The sequence below is a fragment of the Panicum hallii genome, chromosome 1, assembly GCF_002211085.1.
Source record: "Panicum hallii strain FIL2 chromosome 1, PHallii_v3.1, whole genome shotgun sequence".
In the NCBI taxonomy this organism is placed as follows: domain Eukaryota; kingdom Viridiplantae; phylum Streptophyta; class Magnoliopsida; order Poales; family Poaceae; genus Panicum; species Panicum hallii.
The window spans coordinates 53445119-53466764 of record NC_038042.1 but is presented as its reverse complement, the minus strand read 5'-3'; the positions used below and the strand labels follow the sequence as shown (position 1 = coordinate 53466764).

The window sequence follows — 21646 nt, the reverse complement described above, 5'->3', positions numbered from 1 at the left end:
CTACGCTACGCGTCGAGATCCTGCAACCAATGGCTCCTGCTCCGCACTTGAGGCCGTCGCGTCGCGCCCTCCCCGATCCCAATGGCACCATGGCAGCTGGAGCGCACGCAGAACGCCGGCGGGTCTCTCTCCACCAGCGCGCGACGGGCGCCCCGCCCCGTAGGCTGCTGCTCCTTCCCTTTCCAATGTCCATAGTGGCCTAGCTAAAGCCTAGTGGACGCCGCCGCTCCTCGCTTCCTTTTCTTCCACACCGGGCCCCCCCCCCCCCCCCCCCCCCAAAGATTCGGTGCATCGTGTGCCCAACGGGGCTATGGTCGGGTCCCTTTCCCTGCTGAGTGCGCGGCGACCACGCCCGCCCGCCTGCCTGCCTGGCTTGAGGCTGCGAGTGGCAGGAGGACGCTGCACGGCGGCGGCAGGTCAGCTGCCGCTGAGGACGACGCGACGGCTCCTGCGGATCATGAGATGCTTAGCTTCCGATGGCGAGGACTGACCGGGCGAGGGGCGCGCCGCATGGGCTGTGAGTGGCTGCACGTACTGTCTCGGCGACGGAGACCTCAGTTGAGCAGGTTCAGGGATGGCGATCAATGATTATCGGGTGCACGGCGGGTTGGCGATGGTGGTGTGGCGCAGGGGCGGAGCCCCATGATGCCCGGTTGCTGGGTCTGGGTGAGCACTGACACGGCTGAGGCTGATGTGTGCAAGCCAATTGCTTTGCCGACACCCTGATTAGATAAATCTTGGGATTCAGAGTCTCATAATCTAAATTTTGGATGTTTTTGGATGGGAGGGGATTGTGATCTAGTCGGTAATTGCTGTAGCACAGAACCGCTTTGGAGGAAGCTTGTTTCGCAATTTCCAATGCACACCTGGTTTTCTAGTTCAGCGGTTTTGCCAAGACCTTTTATCAAAGCTCTGATGCGAGTAAGATAGACTCATTAGGTTCACTTGCATGAACACGCATTTAGATTTCAGATGGCTCTGATCTGCGATGACCATTCAAGACTATGAGTCCGCCGCTGCAAACTGACCGGACCCTCGATCGAAGAACTATCTGAACTGCAATGGCAATGTGAGCAGTTTTTTTTTTTCGAAAGACCAATGTGAACAGTTTTTGGAACTTGTATGTTTTCCATTTCAGCAGTTGGAGGCCCCTGTTCCCTTTGGTCGTGACATTGTACCTTGCCCTTATCTTCCCAGCTGTGGCGAGGCCAAAAGGCGCATCGGACAGAAGAGAGCCACCCGAAAGCGAAGCAGATGGAGATGCCCCTCGAGAGATCGCAGGGCGGGCCTATCTCGGATTGGAGGCCAACAAACTTGACGATGACCAGATGCTGCTGCCTGCATGGTCCTTATGATTGCCCCTGCTTGTAGGTTTCTCGTGCAAGCTTCATTGTCTCCTGAAAAACCACTAGCTTCATTAACCAAGTAGACAGTAAGTACATTTCAAAAAAAAAAAAGTCAGTTCAATACATCTTAAAAAAATTGGTTAATAACACTATTCTTGTGCCACTCCAGGATGAATAACTGACATGTGGGGTCTAGGGCCACGTTTCGATAATGAGAAATTAATTTTTAAGTGGAAATTTATAAATAGCGCGCAAATTGAGTATTATGTTCTCAGTAGCCCCAAATATATCGAATTCGGGAAATAGACGCTCGTGCATAGGGTTTTTGTCGCCCTGCATCATATCAGGTGTAAGTTCAATGTCTAAGATCCCATTATTCAGCACCATATCAGGTTTGTTTGTTTCTTTCTTGGTTCATGTACACTGGATCTAACGCTAAAGAGCTCTGTTTGTGAGTGGAAACCCCAACAATCAGCATAGTACTGGTCTTCAAATCATGGCCACGTCAGATTCACCTGTCATTTTTTTTTCTGACAGAACATGGGACTGTAAAGTTGAGGTTGCTGCGGTGCCACCATGCCAAGTTTGACACTGCATCAGAACAAAAGTTCGAGTGCCCATGATGATGAAGCAAGGTGAGGTGCATCGTTAAACAGGAGATGATGAGGCTACTAACAGCCTCCGGGCTCTGGAATAATCCAGTCCGTTTCAATCAAAGTCCTGGGAAAAGGATAGTGCTCGATCGATGTGTGATGGGAATGCTAGTGCCACATCTCTGGCCTCTTTTGAGGGATAACCTAACGAGAGTTGGTGACAAGGAGATGCAACAAAGCAGAGGGTGGTGGAGACGTCTTAATGCCCTATTAGTTGTTCTTCCATGATCCACCAAAATCATTAGTGCTTTTTTGTCTGTTCATATATTAAGGTGCATGGACCGAATCTTATAGATATTCCACATGTACTCACTCCTTCTTTATGCAGGACATTTTTCTTTTTGAAAGGGGTTTATGCAGGACATTAGGATTTGAAAAAGATAGACATTGTGAGTTTTGACCAATAATTAGTTAAATGATATGCATGATTAGTTTCTAAAAGCTTTACCATCAGATTCATACTTCACATATCTTCAAATGCTAATATGCCTTACATAAAGAAAAGATGTGAGTATGTAGCAGAATAAAATTCTCTGATACAAACTCATATTCAGAGATCGCTGTTGTATTTTACTCAAAATGCCTTAATCGTGTCTATCGAAAAAAATGCCTTAGTCATACACAGAACACAGCAACCTCTTAATGAAAACAAAACAGAGTGCCAAATCTATGCAACACATACCAACATGAATTTCTCAGTTTTCCCTCAGCTTGGAAACATCGAATTTTTATCATATTTACATTAAAATCGAGTTGCCTTTCTATGATATTCGTGTGCGCGCGCGCGCTTCATCCGCTGTACTTCTTGCAGGTGCTATTGCTCTCAGCTTTCTACAGGCCAATCCAGCACGCTGTCCTCGTTCCCTGCAGACGCCGTCGTCCTACCATCTGTCCAACGGATGAGCACGCCACTTGGACGGGTGGACCAGAGACCAGACCGGGCGCCGCGCCCGCCTGGGTTAGCTGGCGCAGGGCCAACGGATCGCCGGGGTGCCGGATCGTCACCCCGCGGCCCGCCGCGGCGGCATCGGCATGCCCGGCGCATGTGGGGTGTCCGCCCAGGGGTGGCTTTCGGGGCCCCTGTTCAGCCGCACCGGCAGAGATCCCCCCTGCCCCGCCCCTCGCCGGCAGCGACAAATAGAAGACAACCCACAGCGCCCCCACACCGCTCCTCGCGGCGGCCTGCGCTCATCCGCAGGGAGGGACGCCGGGCGGCTGCCGCCGTGCCCCCGGTCAGACGCGTACTTGCCTGCATCTGCATGGGACGGGGGGGCGGTGTGCGTCTCCCGTATCTTTGATCGGGAAAATTGGAGGGAAATGCGACACCTGCTTGTGTGATCTGCGACGACATCTACAGGCTCGAGCATACTCGCGGTCTCGCAAAGCACGGGCACGAGCGTTGCCACGGGAACAATGGCGTTCCCATAGTGTCGGCATCGGCATTGTTATGTGTGCCCGTGACTTATAAAGCTCTGACACCTAACAAGGTCACGAATGGCTCCACTGTTCTTGGGGCGACCTGTGTGCGTGACGAATCGCCAGCATGGACACAAGGCCGGTAGCTGTTTCTGGAACTCCAACGATTGATCGATGGATCGATCCATGCGTGGTGACTCAGAGATGGATTAAAAGATGTTTGGGTGGTGCATCGTGCATGCATGGGCGCCGCGCCAAGGGAGCACAGCCCGGTGATGGCCGGGGGCATGGAGCTTCTTGCCGCGGAGCAGTCCGTGGTTACTGCGTGGCCGCGACGCCGTGGCGCCTCTCGGCTCTCTCGAGTTCGCGGCCTGTGTGGGGCGCTGGCGTCGCACATGGTGCCGACACGTCGCCATGCACAGCCGTCTCTTCTTCTCTCGTCCCCTTTCGCGCTCTTTTTGTTTATTAAGGGCCGCCTGTTACTGCAGGGTGCCCACTGCCCCACTCACCCCCACTCTCACTCCATTCTCACCCTACCCTCTAATGCACAGGCTATAGTGCCAGCTCTCACTTCACTCTCCTCCACATCAGCTTTTCTTTTCCAGATTTAATTATTTCAACCTCCTTTGTTCGAATACGCAAAAGAATTCAAGAAATAAATTTTATTCAACTTAAAAAGTTACCGATTACATAAAAAATAAAAAAATTACATAATAAATAAAAAAATTACATAATAAATAAAAAATTACATAAATCTAAGGATAACAATGTACCCGCACATGCTCAACCAAATCCTGCTGGAGCTGTGCATACATCGGTGAGTCCCTCATCTCGGTGTCCATCTGAATTCTGGCAGCTAGGCTTGGTGGTGCATCGTTGTGGATCGCCGGACCGACACTGAACGCAATTGTCTCATAGATATCGTCCAAATCGGTATCACGCTCGTCATCGATGATCATGTTGTGTAGGATGACACATGCACGCATGATCAACCCAAGAGTACGCTGTGAGTAAGAGCGTCTGGGAACTGTTATAATGTTGAATCTAGACTTGAGCAGTCCAAACGAACATTCATAAACCCAAGAGTACGCTGTGAGTAAGAGCGTCCGGGAACTGCTATCTTTGCGCCAAGCTGCTTGAGCATTTGTGAATACCTGATGCTTCTCATACTGCGGAAGAGTAATATCCTTCATAAACACCGGCTAAGAGGGGTAGATGCTGTCGGCAAGGTAGTAACCCCTGCTGTACTCATGTCCATTAACCGTAAAGTTCACTACGGGTGCTTCTCCTCTAAGCACATCAGTGAATAACGACGACTGATTGAGTACATTGATGTCGTTGTTGGACCCGGCCACTCCAAAAAAGGTATGCCAGATCCAACGATCATACGATGCAACGGCTTCTAAGATAATGGTGGGATGTTTTATGTTCCGCTTTGTGAATTTCCCCGCATGTGCCACCGGACAGTTTCTCCACTGCCAATGTATGCAATCGATGCTCCCTAGCATGCCCGGAAAGCCACGCTCCTCGGCTTTTGCTAGTTGACGTTGAGTATCCACGATATTTGGTCGACGGCAAAACTCATCCCCGTAACAGTGAATGATGCCTTCACAAAATTTCTCTAGACAATCTAATACGGTTGATCTAGCTAGATTTAGGTACTCATCTATCGAATCCGCAGCGTCTCCATAAGCTAACAAGCGTAAGGCCGCGGTACAATTTTGTAGCGGAGAGAGACCACGACGGCTGCAAGCATCTTCTCTTTGGGTGAAATATGGAGAGTATTCACCTAATCTACGCATAATACGTAGAAAAAGTTGACGCCTCATTAGGTACCTTCGCCGAAAGTAATTCGGAGGATAAACGCAGTTGTCGGCGAAGTAGTCTTGGAACAGCCGATCATGAGCACCCTCACGATCACGCCTGATGTAGCATCGACGACGTCGCCTTCTGCTTGACTCCTCTTCAAGATTGAGCATCGCCTCCTCATACTCCGCTTGGAACGCATCGATCGTTTCAGCCTCCATTCCTTCACTCGAGTTCGTGGTAGATGAAGATATGGCGTCGAGAAGAGTGAAATTGAAGTGTGGATGGGAGAAATGAGCTCAAATGGGGTGGGGAAGGAGTGAAACTCGGGTGGGGTATTTATAGGGGGGTTAGGAATGAAATTTGGGATTTTTGCAATTTTTTTTGAATTTTTTGGAGTTCAAACGGTCAAATAACGGCTAGTTCAACGGATAGTCCGCGTGGACCAATAGAAACGCGCCACGTCACTCCCGCCCCACCCCTCTCGCCCGCGCACGCTGACGCCAGCGCGCTGCCTCGCTCCCGCCCGCCTCCCGCCCCCGCATGCCTACAAACGCGGGCGAGAGCAGGGCGATAGCGCCCGCTCCCGCCCAGCGAGATCCATCCCGCCCTCTCTCTCCCACTCGCCCGCCTCTCGCCCGCCTCCCGCCTGCGCCGCGCCGATAGGGCGGCGGTACCGCCCCCCATTGGCACCAGCCTAACACTTGACCTATTTCTTTGTCCAAAAAAAATAAAACTGAACCTATTTTAGATTGGCACTCAAGTGATTTATCTGAAATTATGCATCATATCACTTGGCCGCAAAAACAACAGAAGCTCACGCATCATCAGGGCCGGGCGCCAAGTGCATGCATGCAATGCATCGCTACTGTCCCAAAAAAATACAATCCTGACCTGACCTTCATCCTTGTTGCACTGCCAAGTGAAAGGCACCCGTTCTGGTCTTTGCACACCCCGGTCCAATTATTTTCTGAAACGATGTGCCCTGGCCTTCGCTCGATTTCCAGCTTCCTTTTCAGAACGCGATGATAGAGATCCGAAGGCTTTGCTTCCGGATTCGTGTCAGGAGTGATCATTGCTGGACCAGATGATGTGCACGTGTACACAGTGCTGTTCGTAGCACTAGTACTCCTCCCTTGCTTCCATTTTTTAAAAGGAAGAGGCTTCCTTTTGTTCTATTTTGATCATGGGAAGATGCTTTATTATTAGATATTCATTTGGGGTTTGGGTGAGATTCGGAGCTATATTTGTATCCACAAAAAGTGGCAGTGCCTCGACCACGACTGCAGTCTAATCCTGCAAGATATGCAGTGTATCCATCCATTCTTGTTCAATGGCCAAGAAGACCAAATCAAAAATCCTTCAGATATTTTCCGTGTTTTTCTTGACAAAAATAAATGTTTAATTCGAGAACCGAGATAAAAAAAAAGAAACAGGGAGAGTATAAACCCCGACAGTAATTGCCTGTGGGGTTACTATTTTTGATCCGGTGGCCTTACCTGTTAATGCGAGAGCCCAAGTGGCAGGCCCCGTGTGGTGAGTCACCGGGGCCCGGCCAGCACAGAGAGGATTGAGCTGTCCATGCTGTTATTGGAGCAGCTGTCACCTCCCCACTCGTCCTTTTGTAGCCTCATCAGGGGAAAAAATTCAGAACAATGGGCACATCTCACTTTCAGCGCACGCACAGCTCGAAAAAACCCTAGTTCATTTGATGCGCTGCTGATTTCATTCACACCCTCAAGGGTCAAGGGACCGAGAAGCCTTTCCTTTCCGTTTTAACCTGCACCCAGTGTTCATACCTCTCCATGGAAAGCTTTCTTCAGAACGCGGGAATTGCCAAGAACTTGTGCACGAACCAGATGCTGAAAAAAAGCCAGTTTAGCTTTCCCTAATTGAGCACTGATCTTTGCGTGCTGTTCATCCTCGATGCCCTGCTGAAGTTGCAGCCTATGCGTAAGTAACCGAAGCGCCCCGCACCCGCGCCACCCCCCCCCCCCCCGGGCAGAATTTGTGGGGCCTACGAGTGAGCCATTGCAGATGCCAGCTGAAGAAACACGCTGCCCCCACACTCTTTTATCCAGCCTTACCTCACATGACCGCACCTAAAGGCATCACTGCAGCAGGGCCAAATCCAGTCTCCCATGGCCAAGTACCATCGCCCCAAGCAAAGGTCTCCCTCCCCTCCCCTCCCCTCCCCTATCCATCCGCCCGTCGTCCTCCCTATATATATGGATTGGGAAATTTTCCGGGAGGGCACGGACGCGGGGGATCGAAAGGGACGCGCAAGCTTCACGCACAAGCTCCTACATAATTGCTAGCCAGGCTGCTTGAATTCTCTCTTCACCGGGGGGCTCGGGCTCACGCACCACCTGCGCCAAGCAGCAGCAGCTTGAGCCGAAGAAGAAGCCTTGTCACTTGTCAGGCATCGTCGGCTTTTGTTTAGGCGAAAAGTGGTGAGCTCGTCTCGGGAGGGCTGGTGATGGCGCGATGCCAGGGGACCGTCGGGAGCCTGTGCCAGGGGCTGCTGGACCTCGACGACGACAAGTTCGGCGCAATGTGCAGCGCATTCGGTTACCTCCAGGAGTGGCCGGACCTGGGCGCCATGTGCGGCGCGAGCCTTGGTGCGACGCCGGGCGCCGGCGACGGCAACGACGACTCCTCCTGCAACGGCAGCGGCGGGCTCAAGAAGAGGGGGCCGGACGCGTGCCTCGACGCCAAGGTGAGAGATTTCTGCGTGCGCGGTGCAATCCTCTACCGGAGATGTGCACTGCTACTGCCGTGCAAATTCAGTTGAAATCCTTGACTGACGTGTGGCGAAAATTGACCTTGGCAGGGTGATGGCAACGACATGAGCAAGAGACCCAGAGGGAAGCAGCAGCAGCAGCTGTGTGGCCTCGTTGAGGTCGCGGCGCCCGGGAAAGGGAAGCAGGAGAGACCAAAGGCCGGCACCAAGAAGAAGGCGGAGGCGGCGTCGACGGCGGCGGCTGCCGGCCAGAAGACCGACTACATCCACGTCCGGGCACGCCGCGGCCAGGCCACGGACAGCCACAGCCTCGCCGAGCGGGTACGACCCCCCCCCCCCCCCCCCCCCCACAGCTCGATTATTGAACGAACATTTTGCGTGCTCGTCTGCTCGATGCTGCACATCAGCACCGATCCTGCCTTGTGCATCCTGCTGCTGTCAGAACTCAGAATCCATGGCCGAAATTGATGTGCAGGTGAGGAGGGAGAGGATCAGCGAGCGGATGAGGTATCTGCAGGAGCTGGTGCCCGGGTGCAGCAAGGTCACCGGCAAGGCCGGCATGCTCGACGAGATCATCAACTACGTCCAGTCCCTGCAGAAGCAAGTCGAGGTAGCTGCTAGCAGCCTGCCGTCCTGCTTCGTCTTCTCTTCTTCCAGCTTGTGCGATCGCTCACCGAGGGCTCTTCTTGCAGTTCCTGTCCATGAAGATCGCCGCGTCCAACCCGGTGGTGAGCTTCGACATCGTCGAGGACCTTTTCGGCAGGCAGCTGAAGCAGGCGTGCAGCCCTGCCGCCCTTCCTGCGATGGCTCTGCCGGCGGGGCAGCTGGAGCCGACCGGCCTTCAGATGAGCCCCTTGCAGCAGGTGCACCCATCTGCAGCAGCAGGCTCCAATGGCTTTGGGCTGGACATGGTCGTCAACAACCTGTACCCTTCCGCCGCCGCGAGCTGCCCCGTGTCGGCTGCCACGCCGGTGATGGCGGCGGGCGGACCGTCGATCGAGCCGTGCCTCAACGTACGTGGCCGGAAATCAGCTGTCCTCGACTCTGCTTCCTCCCGTTCTCTGAACTCAACCCAGTGATTTGCGTTCTCTGCAGGTGAATGGAGCTGCTGCTGCTGCCTGGGACATTGGCTCCCAAAATCTCTTCGGTGGATTTGATGCACAATTCCAGTCAGTAGAAAGTGAGTAGCTGCTTCTTGAACGGCAAACCTGAAGTTACTCTGCCTCGTGTGAAATGAAAGAAACATGGTAGTGGTTAGATGATCAGGGGAAAAAACTCCGTGAACAAGCTTACAGTTCAGAGTTCAGAACGATAATGTTAACACTGGCAGCCGATTAAAGAACTCTACAGATTCAAACTTGTGTGAAATGTGCCCCTCTTCAGCATAAGTTACTGAATCCAGCTGCTACTTTCCTTGCAGGTGACTGCTTGCTAGACAACCTCAAAATGGAAATGTAAGAAGAATTAATCCTCGTTACTGGAGTTTTAACCACAGCAAAATTTGTGGCTGAAGATTCTTTATTCGTAGCAGCTGTACTAATTAAGTATTCTGTCAGCAATGGCAATACAAGTACATTTCATATGTTCTATGTTTGTCTGTTACACTCCCAATTTCTAAACGCTCCTTCAGAGCCAAACAATACAGAGGGTTCAGAACTTCAGTTACGAACAAAGCACCTAAACCATGTTCCCACAACAATCCAACAACAATATACAACACTCTACCACCTAAACTGAAAGTACAACAAACATAAACCACTGCCTCCCGTTTATCTTCCTTCAAAGCACAGACTGCTCACCAGCTTCTGCAAAGACATAATTCGACCTTGTAATGGAAGTAAAGGATAATTCATTTGCACAGTGCACACTAACAATAACCACCGCAGAGTATTTTGAGTGCATTGAGATATCAGCTGAATTTGATTTCAATATTTACAAAGACATGCACTGACAGGGCACATGATTTGAGGGTATTGAGATACCAGTTCAATCGTATTTCAATTTTCATGAGTATGACTAATTTCTTTTGAATCAGACAGCATGTCTTAGTTCAGAACATAGCACAATATAGTCCCAGGAAACTATGCTTTGCTCTCATTGTGGCTAGACCAACAAAAGTATTAGCCCAAAATCATTTATCACGTCGAAGTTTGTTAATCTGGAACCATAATATTACTCCCTCTGGATGGAGGAGTTTGGATCCAGCCCTCTCCTTCCACCCATTGTGCTAATCTCGTCAACAAGACTTCAGTGCGCAGAGTAAACGAACTGTTCTTTATCATTCACATGTTTTGCCCGTCAGAAAGATCCAAAATAGCTTACAATTATTTGATACAGGACACAGGGACAGATTCAAAGACATAGGACAAACTATTTCCTTGCGGTTCAACATGACTAGATGCTTCTTGCACTTATCCAGAGCCATTCCCGTGCATGTAAGCGTGTGAATTCACAAATGCATGCTAAACTTGGTAGCACTATACCGTAGACCTTTATTTGGTACCCAGTCTTGTTTTCATGTAATGCTTGTGACAAGAGTAAAGAACTTGAACTGACCTTTGCCTGGCACGATGATAATTGGTGCCGCTTTACAGTTGTGGAAGCAATACTCACTGACACTTCCCTGCAGCACACTACAGTTCAAAGGCAAAGTTAGAGATATACTTAGAAATGCAATCTCCAGCTCATGTTCAGCAATAAAATATGAACTAGCACCAAAAGGTAGAAAGAACAGATAATAAAGAACATTCAATTGCATTCATTTGCTTTAGTGCCAAATCCTTCTCGTCATTTCAGATCTATTCAGCAAATTATCAGGTTCTTTAAAGGGCGCTCTAGTCATTGTTTTTTTCATGCATTTGTACAAGTGCCTCACCGTAATTCAGGCAATATGCCGTTTTTGATACTGATCAATTGGAACTACCTTCTTGAATCATTGAACCATGGGTTTAGCACTCAGCATTTCTCAGCAAACTTCCATAGTAGGAGATACAGGCATAGAATTAAGGGGACATAAAGAGTTGTTTTACATCATTCAAAAGGGAAAAAGGCTAGCATATTTTATAGCTGAATCTTGCAAGATCTTTTTCTTCAAATGATGGCCTTTAACTTTCCAGACAAGAGGACCATACATGCCCTAATTTGAGCTTCATACTACCAATAGTTATGTTAATTAGACAAATACTTGATAGATGTTCTGAGGCCAGCAAACAATTCTCAACAAGTTAGCATTAAAATATTTTTTTCCTTGTTGAGTGGAGATCCTAAAGATGACTTCATATCAGAACTGAAAACATGTGGTCGCTACTCTGAAATTTATTTTTTGGAGTAATTATTTTAGATGTTGAATAGGTGAGCAAAATTTTGTATCTGCAACTTACAAGCAACAAGAAAATTGTATGACATATATTGCAGTAATTTAATCATGACAAAACTCCAAAGAAGATCTGTAGATTGAACAAAAAAATGTGAGAAAGGCATTTGCATGACAACTTTTATGGATTGCATGCAGCATGAAAGATCTCATTGTGATGGTGACCAGAAAATTTGCTATTGCAAAGTTGGCTAAGAGGCCCAGTACCATAAGCTCCCAAAGCGAACAAAAGACCTGAGTTTCTAAACATGGCACAAATATAACTGATATGCAGTTTAAGAGTCATTTACCTTTGAATAATTCCTCTACCACGTGTACCAAGAATGACAGCTGCCGGCTTCAATCGGTCTGCTTCCCGGCATATAACTTTTCCAGCATCCCCTTCAACAATTCGCGCCTTGGTACGGACCTTACAAAATCCCAATTAAAGGTACATGTATCAATTCCTTGAGGAAAATATGGAGAGAAAAAAAAACAAAAACAGGTATTCACAAATGTACATACTTCAGGGCAGTATACTAACACTATTTTTTCTAGAATACAAGGCAGTAACTGAGGTGTATGAATTAACCCTTTGTGTTATACATAATGATCAGCATAAATGCTTGTATGTTGTACGATCAACATACAATGCTTGCATGCAAAACAGCATAACAGTACACACGGACATATAAAGGATGAAGAAAGCATACCAATAAAGTCTTGAATGCCTCAATAGCCAGATCCTCCATTAGCTCCCGACTTTTCTCATACACAATCTCATTATGCACACCTACACAGACCAAACTTCACAGTTATTGCAAATTTAACGTACTCTTCAGCCTTATATAGTTCAGATGCTTGACTGATCTTTTTAAAGAAAATGCAAAATATGAGGAAACACCTCCGGTCTGTAAGATCTGAAGTGACAGCGCTACTGCACTATACTAACCTGACCTACCCGATCATCAATCTGTGACATCACCAATCATACTTAACATGTAGCAGGACAAACATAATTGGTTCGCTCAACACGTATGATCAGAACCAGACGTAACTGATTTAAGCCAGAACTCTGGATACACAAAGAAGCCGCCAAATCGGAGTCAGATGTCCAAATCAGTCGACACCTTAAACAGTTCGAACTGTTAATTAACTAGTCGTATGGTCACCAACCTACGGCATAATCTAAACTGCCTCGAAGTTAACTAATGCTTTAGGAATCAGGATAGCTAGATAGATGGAGTATGCAGGCAAGGACGCAAGGTAGGGTCTCGAAGGATGGATGGCGGGCGGCGGGGAAGAGGAAGGGGCTCAACTGGAGACGGCGTGGACGAGGTGGACCGTGTCGGCGATGCGCGCGATGTGCGCGAGCGCCCAGTCGAAGGCGTGCTTGGAGTTGGGGCCGAAGTCGACGGCGACGAGGAGGTCCCTGCCGCGTCGCCGCTCCCCGGTCTCCCGCTCGAGCTCCGGCGGCGCGTCGGGCACCACGGGGACGAGGCGCGGCAGCACCACCTCCCGCCAGCTGTACTCCTCCACGTCCTCCTCCACCGTCTCCATCGGTCGTCCCCTCGCTCCCTCCGACTCTCCACGCAATCGACGGCGGTTGCAGGCGGCCGGAGCCCAGAGCACGACGCCTTTTTTTCCCTCACGGGTTCGGGGATTGTGGTGGTTGTGGCGAGGGCGGCCGCATTAATTCCCGGCGGGGTTCCGTGTACGCGTGACTCGTGGACTCGTCGTGTTCCTCGTTGAAAGTTCCTCTGAATTTGCGCCCAAGAAGAAAGGCGGCAGATCAAATTTCCTTCCGTCCCCTGCGAATTTCTACGGCTTTTTCCTACCAGCTGAAGAGATCAACAAGCCAGTCTTATCACCGAGACACCGAGTGATCATTCACAGCGAATACTGGTGGTAGCAGGAGGAGACGTGACTCGTCAGTCTGAAGAAAATTCAGCATCGGAAGGTATGCCTCTCCAAGCCTACTGGCATCCGCGTCAGCAGCAGCAAGGTAGCAGCAGCCTGATCGCGTCAGCGGCTGGCCTCCTTCAGTCCTTCTAGAAGGTCGGGTCCAGTAGACCTCTGCTTATCCGTGACAGTATCGTCCTCTCGACGAGCGTCGTCCAACGGCTGCCTGTGCATGGGTCAAAAAAGAGGTGGCTGACGTCATCGCGTGAGAAGAAAGTCACGGTAATCGGTTGGCCTCGCAAGTTTCGTGGCGGACGCGCGGCGCCGCCGCCGTGCCACACGTCACGCAACGCCACCGCGGCCTTCGAGTGCGTGCTCGTGGGCGGCGGCCGAGACACGCGGACAAGGACGAGGCAAGTGGCTTCCAGCATGGCTGGATCATCTCGCCGGGGAAGAAGACAGCCATTAGGATGCAGGGGCGGCGATTCGTCGACCCTACTCCGCGCCGGCGCGGCCCCCTTCTTCATCCAGGACTATCATCTCCGTGGAGAAGACGGCCGGCGTCTCCGTTCCATTAGCACGGTCGCCCTTTCCGATCGCCATCACGCCTGGACCTCGCGGCATGGATGCTTCTGATTTGGTTTCTGGGCTGAGGGGTATGGATGGGGTGCGCATGCTGATGCGGCTTGGGGTGTGAGCGAAGCCATTCATCCATGGATATTCCCAGGGCGTGGCGAGACGGGCTCTTGTCGGCGCTCCGGAGCCGCCATGGCCGTCGCGGACAGAGCTTTCCCGTCAGCGGTGAGTCAAAAAGTTTACAAAATACCTCCAAACATTACGTAAACCCCCCTATTATTTTACATTAAACTCCGATCCTATTTTTACGTGGAACCCCTATATGGCGTATGTGGGATTGTGATTAGTGATCGCGATCCGATTTTTTACATAAAAGTTCCTAAAAGGGAATAATATTTTTCGAAATAGTCCCTCTGCGGTTTGCGCACTCTTTCCCATGGCTGATGCTCCCTTCTCGTCCAGCGACGGCGACCTCGTCGCAGCGAATAGACTCCCGCTCCTCCTCCGGCTCTCCCTCCCCCTTTCCATGCGGGTTTCCGCCGCCGCACCCCGCCCCTACTCGTCTCCCACCATGGATTTCAAAGTGACCAGCCGGCACGGCACTACCGCCGCCTAGAAAAGAGTACAAGGTCGACGACGAGGAGGAAGAAAGGAATGGTGCGCGTTGCGCAGGACGGGCACGTGGATTCCCCTTCAGAGGCCGTGGGTTCCCCTCATCTGGCTTGCTCACGCCACCATGGCCGGAGTCGTGCTTGCTTTGTTGGATGGCACGTGGTGAACGGCAGGACGGCGGCGGCGGAAACGATCCGATGTCACCGCAGTTTGCATCTGACTGAGTTTGATCTGCGGCTGATCGCGTACTGCTTCTACCTCTTTCCTGACATCTGTCTAGCTCGATGCCCGAACTCGAGCTGATTCTGGTTCACTTCAGATCACCAGAGAGGCAGAGACGAATGAACTTTAGGCCGAAGTAGTTGACTACTTGCCGCGGTCCTAAATCTCAAGGCCAGTGGCACGGAATGTGAGATCCACAATTCTCCACCATACTGACGAGTCCGTCGCAGCTGTTGCCTTTATTGACATACCTCTGATTACACATGCAGTTCCTGAACTGAAGTTATGGTAAACCACAATAGGTTTCTGAACATGAATTGGACAAGTCTCTGAAGGCATGATGGAACTTGCACCTTCGGTTCTGTCTTCTGGTTTGACCCCAAAAAAAAAGTGCAGATTCTTTCCACGGTAAAATACTGCAGAAGTTGAATACCCTATCCTATCCACAAATTTCAGTATAGTCATTTTATGCATACCTTCCAGATCAGGTTAGAGATTAACATTTGCAGTATGCACATTAACAACAATACTTGCAGGATGCAACAGAATGAGCTGCAAATCAGCATGAGTTGACTTCTTGGAGAGTGAAGTTGGTTCCCTCATCTTCTTATTTACTGTTAGGAGAGTTTCCTTACGCCAACGGTTGGATGCCATTAGGATGCAGGGGGTTCTGACCTGAAGCTCAGAACCGGTGCGCGTGCGGCGACTTGCCGGTTCGTCGATCCTGCCTCTGCGCCTCACGCCGGTGCCGCCCCCCCCCCCCCTAGGGATCCAGGATTCTCATCTTCGTGGAGCAGAGGGCGTCGTCGCCGTCGCGTTCGCACAGTCGCCCTCTACGATGGCCATTGCGCCTGGACGTCGCGGCGTGGAAGCTTCTGATTTGGTTTCTGGGTTGAGGGGAATAGACGCGGTGTGCACGCTGACGCGGCTTGGGGTGTGGACGAAACCATTCCTCCATGGACAATCTGAGGGTGTAGCGAGACCGCGCTACGGGCCCTGGTCGGCGGTCCGGAGCCGCCATGGCCGTCGCGGATAGAGCTGCCTCTCGTGACTGTAGTCAACCAAATTTACAAAATACCCCTCATTTGGATCGAGACTATTAATTGCGATCCGATATTTTACATAAATACCCCTAATATTTTACACGAAAACCCCTAAATTGGATCGCGATTAATAGTCGCGATCCGTTTTTTACATAAAAGCCCCTAAAAGGGGTTAGCAGTTTACGATGTAATCCCTCCGCGCACTCTTCCCCATGGATGATGCTCCTTTCTCGTCTGGCGACGGCGACCCCGTCGAAGCGAATAGGCTCCCGCTCCTCGTCTACAAGCTCCGACGGGCGACGGCAGCCTGTGCATCGCGTGAGAGAAACCACGGGCGATGCGGGGGTAGTCGCCACATTTCGCAAGTTTCGTGGCGGACGCGCGGCGGCGCAGCCGTGCCACACGTCACGCAACGCCACCGAGGCCTTTCGAGTGCGTGCTCGTGGGGCGGCGGCCGAGTCACGCGGACAAGGACGAGGCAAGTGGCTTCCAGCATGGCACCATCTCGCCGGGGAAGAAGACAGCCACAAAAGGCTTCCTCGCTGAAGGCGAGGGAGCTCGCGCATGCGCACCGCGCTGCAGTGGGAACGTGATGGAGCGGAACGCGCCGAGCAACACCAGTTTCTCTCAGTCGGATACGGACGAGATCATGCGGACAAAGGGATGATGGGCTCAGTTGAGCGAGTGAGATCGCCAGGATACGGAAGGCAAGGCGGCAGATGCGCGGGCACCGTATCGCTGAATATCATAGGTGCCTTTGCTGGTGGTGCTCTCGTGATGATTGGCGAGATGCCCAGCTACCAGCAATGGCTGTTGCGTTACAGCAGTCTCATGCAACTTTCTTACCAGATGCAGATGCAGCATTCGGTCCCTGTAAAGAAAAAGAAGACACCCATTTCACATCAGAACATCAGGTAGGGAGCCAGAGGAAGAGGCAGCGGAATAAGCATGCGATGCTCCTGCCAACCCTGGATACAATCACGGTTCAAAATGAGAGCGGGCAGGCAAGATGGTTACAACGTCCATTATCCATACGGCAGCGATACTTCACGGCCAAACATCCCAACAATAATACATACGGCGCCCAATGCACAGCAGTTGGATACACCGGGTCGCTCAAATCTTCCTACAGTACAGACGCCATATTTCACCTCGCAAGCTACCATTTCACCCGGGCAGCAGCCCGGCACAGCTAGATCGAGAATTTACATTGACCCAGGAAGGAGGCTGTGTCTGGATAAGCAATAATCACGCCCAGCTTTACACCTCCGTCGGTTATTCGCATGCCGGCTTGGTGTCAAAGCTGGTCAGGCAGATCGCAAAGGCCTGGAAGGCCGAGAGCGGGTACCGGTAGTCCATGGTGAATATATCCTTCCCTATCTTCCCGAACTGGAGGATCACCTTCTCCTGCTCCGCCGCGGGGATGTTGAGGGAAGGATCAACAGAGGCAACAAGCTGGAAGTTCTTGACCGATGCCACGGTGACGCGCCCCCGGAAGTTGAGGCACCAGCACTGCAGCTGCTCATGCCAACGGGGGGCTTTATTCTTCAGAACTAGAGGCTCTTCACCCGTACAAGCTGGTCCAGACAGATCAGCACCGAGGCTTGTTGACGAAAATTCCACAGCCGGTTCCTTTCCTTTGGTACTCGGTAATGTGGACACTGGCTCATCAAGCGAGTGGATGGTGCCAGTAGGCGTTGGGGCCTTCCCACCCTCCTGAATGCACTGAGCTGGTATTGAGTGCATGGTGCATTGCATCCTCCTTGGTCCCCGATTGCGTAGGACGGTGAGCTCATATGTGACTGTAGCAACATTATAATTGCCAAGTGGCAGTCTTGGTGATACTTGTTTCGACTGCCTTTTGCTTGGTTTATTGTTTGGTAGAACCACAGCATCAGAAGGAGGCTGGCTGTCAAAGATTGTGAACTTTGTGCCAAGAAAGTTTGGCCTGATTCATGAGAAACAATTGCTAGGTTAGAAGCTTACTAACACAAAGTAGAATGATCATGCCACTTGAGTTGACATAATAAGAAGCTTACTTCAGTTTACCAACATAGGTGCTGCTGGAGTGAGAGAAATCATCAGAGGCCAGTGAGATCACAAAAGAAGTCCTCGTGGCACGCCTGACCTTACGAGCTGCAAGCAAAAGCTTGTCGTTTTCCACATTCAGAGCTGCATAACATACAGATTCACCAGTAAGTGACGTGTTCTCACATAAATCGAGCACATATAAGCTTCAGTATAGGTCCATAAATTATTGTAGAAGTACTATGGTCAAGACTTGTATCCTAAACAGGAGGTGTGAGCTGTCTAACAATTCTGAAGGTATCCCACTTAATGGCACACCAAGTTTTTAGTGGAAAGGACCACACCCATATTAATAAGGGGCCAAGGTAGTAGATATCTGTACACATCTAGCACAAATTTGAATGTGCAAAAAAGTATGTATACCATGGATAGTCCACAATAATGCTTTGTTGCCTATTCCAGTAAAACATAATGCACCGCTCTTCCAACGGTTGAGCTCATCTTTGGACCCTGCTATATGATTGCTATGGACGCAAGGAAAGTAACTTCAATGTGGTCAGGCAGGTACTCCCTCCGTTTCAAATTGTAGGTCATTTTATCATTTTGGCAAATCTAGGTACATATTTCTTACTATGTATCTAGAAATAGCGTATATCTAGGTGCATAGCAAAAGCTATGTAACTTGATTTGCCAAAATGACCTAAAATTTGAAACAGAGGGAGTATTTCAGTCTGTATTGGAACCTTGCAGTTCGCTAGTTACAGTTGGCTTCTTTCTTGAACCAGGCAAGCAGCCAATACAGCTCTTTGCATTGAAAAAAAAAGATATTTATTCAATTGTTCTGGATTGCAAACTCCAATGCAGAATTTCACACAGCATGTTCAAACAAACAAGCAGGGTAAAAAAAACAACCCGTGCAATAGGCTACAGATCCAATGCTCTAGCATGAAGTAGGAAATCTTTTGACACATAGTATAGGAAAACAGAAACATATTGTTGTCCGCCTAACTTGAACCAGGCATTCTTAATGCAAATACTTTTTGACACAGTTAACCAAATGAATAAACCATAGAATTAACTTCCTTTGCAAAGATGATTAGATTTGGACTGCAAGGACATTAATATTCTGAAGTTTATTCTTGCAAATTGGCACTAGCGCAAGATAGACATAACTTAAACAGTTCATCTCGATGCAGACACATTAATACGAAGCGTCCTTGCAAAAAAAATACAAAAGGGGTAAGAACAAGAACACTAAATCAACAGCCACACATGATTACTTACATGGACTGAGCCCTAGGTAGAGGAGATATGTGGATGTCGCCCTGTCCCTCCTTACAAAGCACTGCACCGGCTGCTCGCGAGGTCCCGGCTGTGCAAAATATATATGAAGTTAAGCATAAGATATCCAAATTTTCACTACGTCTTAGACGGTAAACTTGCCATGAACTCATGACATCAGAGGACATTGATGGAGGTCGATACCTGCTTGAGGGATATGGGGAATGTGATCCTGCCGCACTCTTCGAGCGTCTTCACCACCTCCTTGGTGATCTCACGCCACGACCGGCAAACGTGCGCGCACGCCACGACCTGGCGACGCGCCGGCCACGTCGCCTCGCTGGCCTCCACCCTCTGTATCACATCCAGCAGCAGTTCCGGCGGCAGGTTCGCCCACCGCCCCTGATGCTGCTGCTGCTGCGACCCCTCCTGGCCCCGGCCAAGCCGCTGCGGCTGTTCCGCCCACAGGCCAGGCCAAGAATGCCGCGACCCCGCGTGGCCGTGGCCGGCGCGCCCGTCGGAGCCCCCGGCGCGCCTCGACATGTTCCCTATGCCGTCCCTCATTTCCTTCAGTTGCCCCACAATGCTCTTGAGAGACATTGCAGCTTACGGCAAGTACCTTTCGCCTTCACCAAAAGAAACACCTAGTGCTCCATGGCAAGATCCGCCATAACTAGCAAATCTAACCTCAACAATTGCAGGGGACAGCTCATAAAGTAGTTGACATCACTCTCGCATCTACCCCCAACTAAAAAAATCGACTTTCTCTCAAAGATTTGAAGCACGGGGCTCCAAGAACAGCTCAAGAAGCCCAAATTTTGGGCGGATTTGTGGAGATGACGAGCAAAGATCCCACCTTTCTTCGCGCGGCAGCTCGGATCTGAAAGGAGGCAGCAATGCAGCAAAAGGGCACCAGGAAATCGAGCCTCTTTTTCACGCCGATGTCCCCAGGATCCAATTTCTTCAGCTCCGCAGCTCGAAAGGCCAAATCTCTCCGCTCAAGAACAGATCAAGAGCCCCTCTCGCGCATCTGCCAACCGTTTCCAAGGGATTTTCTCAGCTCCTCTCCCCAGGAGCTCCAGATCTCCTTGCCTCCCTCTATACGCTGTGGATTTTTGCTTCCGACTTCCAGGCTCTATCCCTCTCCAGTGACGCTCCCTCCCTCTCTCTCTCTCTCTCTCTCTCTCTCTCCCCTCTCACTGCCGCTCTTGTGAATTCTGTGCGCTTGTGTGTGGGTTTGTGTTAGGCTGAGGATAAAAAGGATTCGGGAAAAGTGGGGGCGATTTTTTTAAGCACGGTGGGGCAGCTTTTGTTTTCTTTCCCTGTGCTTTCACTTTTCAAGGTGTTTATCTTTCCTGTGCGGTACTTGCAGCTATCAACTCCCAAAACTCACAACCGCCCAGCAAGAATCCTATGCAATACTGTAACTCCAGTAGCACACTGTATACGCACAACTACCGCTCTCTAGCGGTTGCTGTTCCGGATTTGTAGTTGAACTGCACTGATGAGGTAGCTGGACAAGTTACTGCATGGTAAAGCTACTTTTTTGGGGGTTAGAAAAGTTCTTTCCGAGAACTGACGGCCAAAATGTGAGGCGATTCTTTCTTTTTCTAAAAAAAATAATGTAAGAGGTGAGAGGGGTATCATGGAATGCAGAAAACTTGACATCGTCCAACTTCATGTGAATACTTGTTATGTCCATTGGGGAGAAATTAACAAGGCTGTATAGCTTCCAGAGTAAAAAAGAAAGCGAACTGGCCGGTCTCGGTGACAATGTCATGAAGAGTTTTCTGGTATTAAAATTTATACCACATCATTAATTTTATTGGTACGGCAAGAAGAGAGAAGGAGAGAAGTTTCATACGATAAAAGAGGAGTTCCATTCCTATGAAATTCAACCGACATCCATATGAAACTCAACCGACACAGTTATCTAGTTCTCAGTTTTGATAATTATGCTATGAAACTGTGCATTGAGATTGGCCTAAGATTGCAAGGTAACCACATAACTATGTGTCTTCTGTGACAGAGTGTTGACGTCAGAAGTTTATGTGCGTAAGTTTGAGAGAAAAAAGGCGACATTCATGAACTTCTGGGTAGGAAAAGGCACATGTGGTCCTAAAGTGCATTTCATCCGCGGCGCTCTAGTAAATTACGTCCTAATTTTACGGAATATGTTCTGGACCAAGAAATTTCCTTGCAGTTTCGCTCACGAGCCCACGACCGCTCACTTCTTGGTGGCTCACTAAAACTCTAATAATTCAGATAATTTAAGTACTACTACCTCCATGCTAAATTATAATTTATTTTACTATTTTAGATACATATATTTTAATATACATCTAAATAAACACTATATCTAGATATATAGTAAAAGTTATGTATCTAATAAAACCAAAACGAATTGTAATTTGAACGGAGGAAGTATTTCTTAGTAGAATTGAGCCTGTCATGACCATAAACTTCCTTTTGAAATCTCAACACGTTCTTCCGACGAATTATATACTACTCATTTCATTTGCCCCCGTTCCTGACTCATCTACTCTAGCATCGGCCATCACGTCAAACTTTTTTTTCATAAAAGACACATTATAGATTGAGCAAGTTGCACACCCATGTGATCAAACTCCCTCAGGCTTATGAAAAAAACAACAATGGAAATGGTC

At 49.7% G+C, this 21646-nt stretch overlaps 3 protein-coding genes across 3 annotated transcripts; 1 reads left to right on the top strand and 2 right to left on the bottom strand.

Moving 5' to 3' along the window:
- The first annotated feature begins 7246 nt into the window (after positions 1–7246).
- Positions 7247–9553, top strand: LOC112891001 (transcription factor bHLH49-like). The gene is made up of 6 exons (XM_025957894.1): positions 7247–7940; positions 8055–8285; positions 8440–8574; positions 8657–8977; positions 9060–9144; positions 9385–9553. Exons 1-6 carry the CDS (start codon positions 7701–7703, stop codon positions 9420–9422), a joined length of 1050 nt encoding a protein of 349 aa, XP_025813679.1. The 5' UTR covers positions 7247–7700; the 3' UTR covers positions 9423–9553.
- Positions 9554–9592: 39 nt separating this feature from the next.
- LOC112891010 lies at positions 9593–13217 on the bottom strand. Its single transcript, XM_025957905.1, has 5 exons — positions 12636–13217; positions 12030–12109; positions 11628–11746; positions 10521–10597; positions 9593–9769 (listed from the first exon to the last, which is right to left on the bottom strand). Exons 1-5 carry the CDS (start codon positions 12874–12876, stop codon positions 9744–9746), a joined length of 543 nt encoding a protein of 180 aa, XP_025813690.1. The 5' UTR covers positions 12877–13217; the 3' UTR covers positions 9593–9743.
- A 3397-nt stretch (positions 13218–16614) lies between these two features.
- LOC112874859 (tubby-like F-box protein 5) lies at positions 16615–20270 on the bottom strand. Its single transcript, XM_025938425.1, has 4 exons — positions 19185–20270; positions 18984–19071; positions 17711–17843; positions 16615–17619 (listed from the first exon to the last, which is right to left on the bottom strand). The coding sequence occupies exons 1-4, from the start codon at positions 19578–19580 to the stop codon at positions 16947–16949; spliced, it is 1290 nt and encodes a 429-aa protein (XP_025794210.1). The 5' UTR covers positions 19581–20270; the 3' UTR covers positions 16615–16946.
- Between the last annotated feature and the right edge of the window lie 1376 nt (positions 20271–21646).

Excerpts from the sequence above, each read along its gene's own strand:
- LOC112891010 (XM_025957905.1), bottom strand. The coding sequence starts at position 12,876 with ATGGAGACGGTGGAGGAGGACGTGGAGGAGTACAGCTGGCGGGAGGTG. Across the intron at positions 12,110-12,635 it reads CCTCGTCCACGCCGTCTCCA|GTGTGCATAATGAGATTGTG; the intron begins GTTGAGCCCCTT and ends TGGTCTGTGTAG. Across the intron at positions 11,747-12,029 it reads AGGCATTCAAGACTTTATTG|GTCCGTACCAAGGCGCGAAT; the intron begins GTATGCTTTCTT and ends GGATTTTGTAAG.
- LOC112891001 (XM_025957894.1), top strand. The coding sequence starts at position 7,701 with ATGGCGCGATGCCAGGGGACCGTCGGGAGCCTGTGCCAGGGGCTGCTG. Across the intron at positions 7,941-8,054 it reads ACGCGTGCCTCGACGCCAAG|GGTGATGGCAACGACATGAG; the intron begins GTGAGAGATTTC and ends TGACCTTGGCAG. Across the intron at positions 8,978-9,059 it reads CGATCGAGCCGTGCCTCAAC|GTGAATGGAGCTGCTGCTGC; the intron begins GTACGTGGCCGG and ends CGTTCTCTGCAG.
- LOC112874859 (XM_025938425.1), bottom strand. The coding sequence starts at position 19,580 with ATGTCTCTCAAGAGCATTGTGGGGCAACTGAAGGAAATGAGGGACGGC. Across the intron at positions 19,072-19,184 it reads TCCCCATATCCCTCAAGCAG|CCGGGACCTCGCGAGCAGCC; the intron begins GTATCGACCTCC and ends TATTTTGCACAG. Across the intron at positions 17,844-18,983 it reads CTACCTAGGGCTCAGTCCAT|CTCTGAATGTGGAAAACGAC; the intron begins GTAAGTAATCAT and ends TATGTTATGCAG.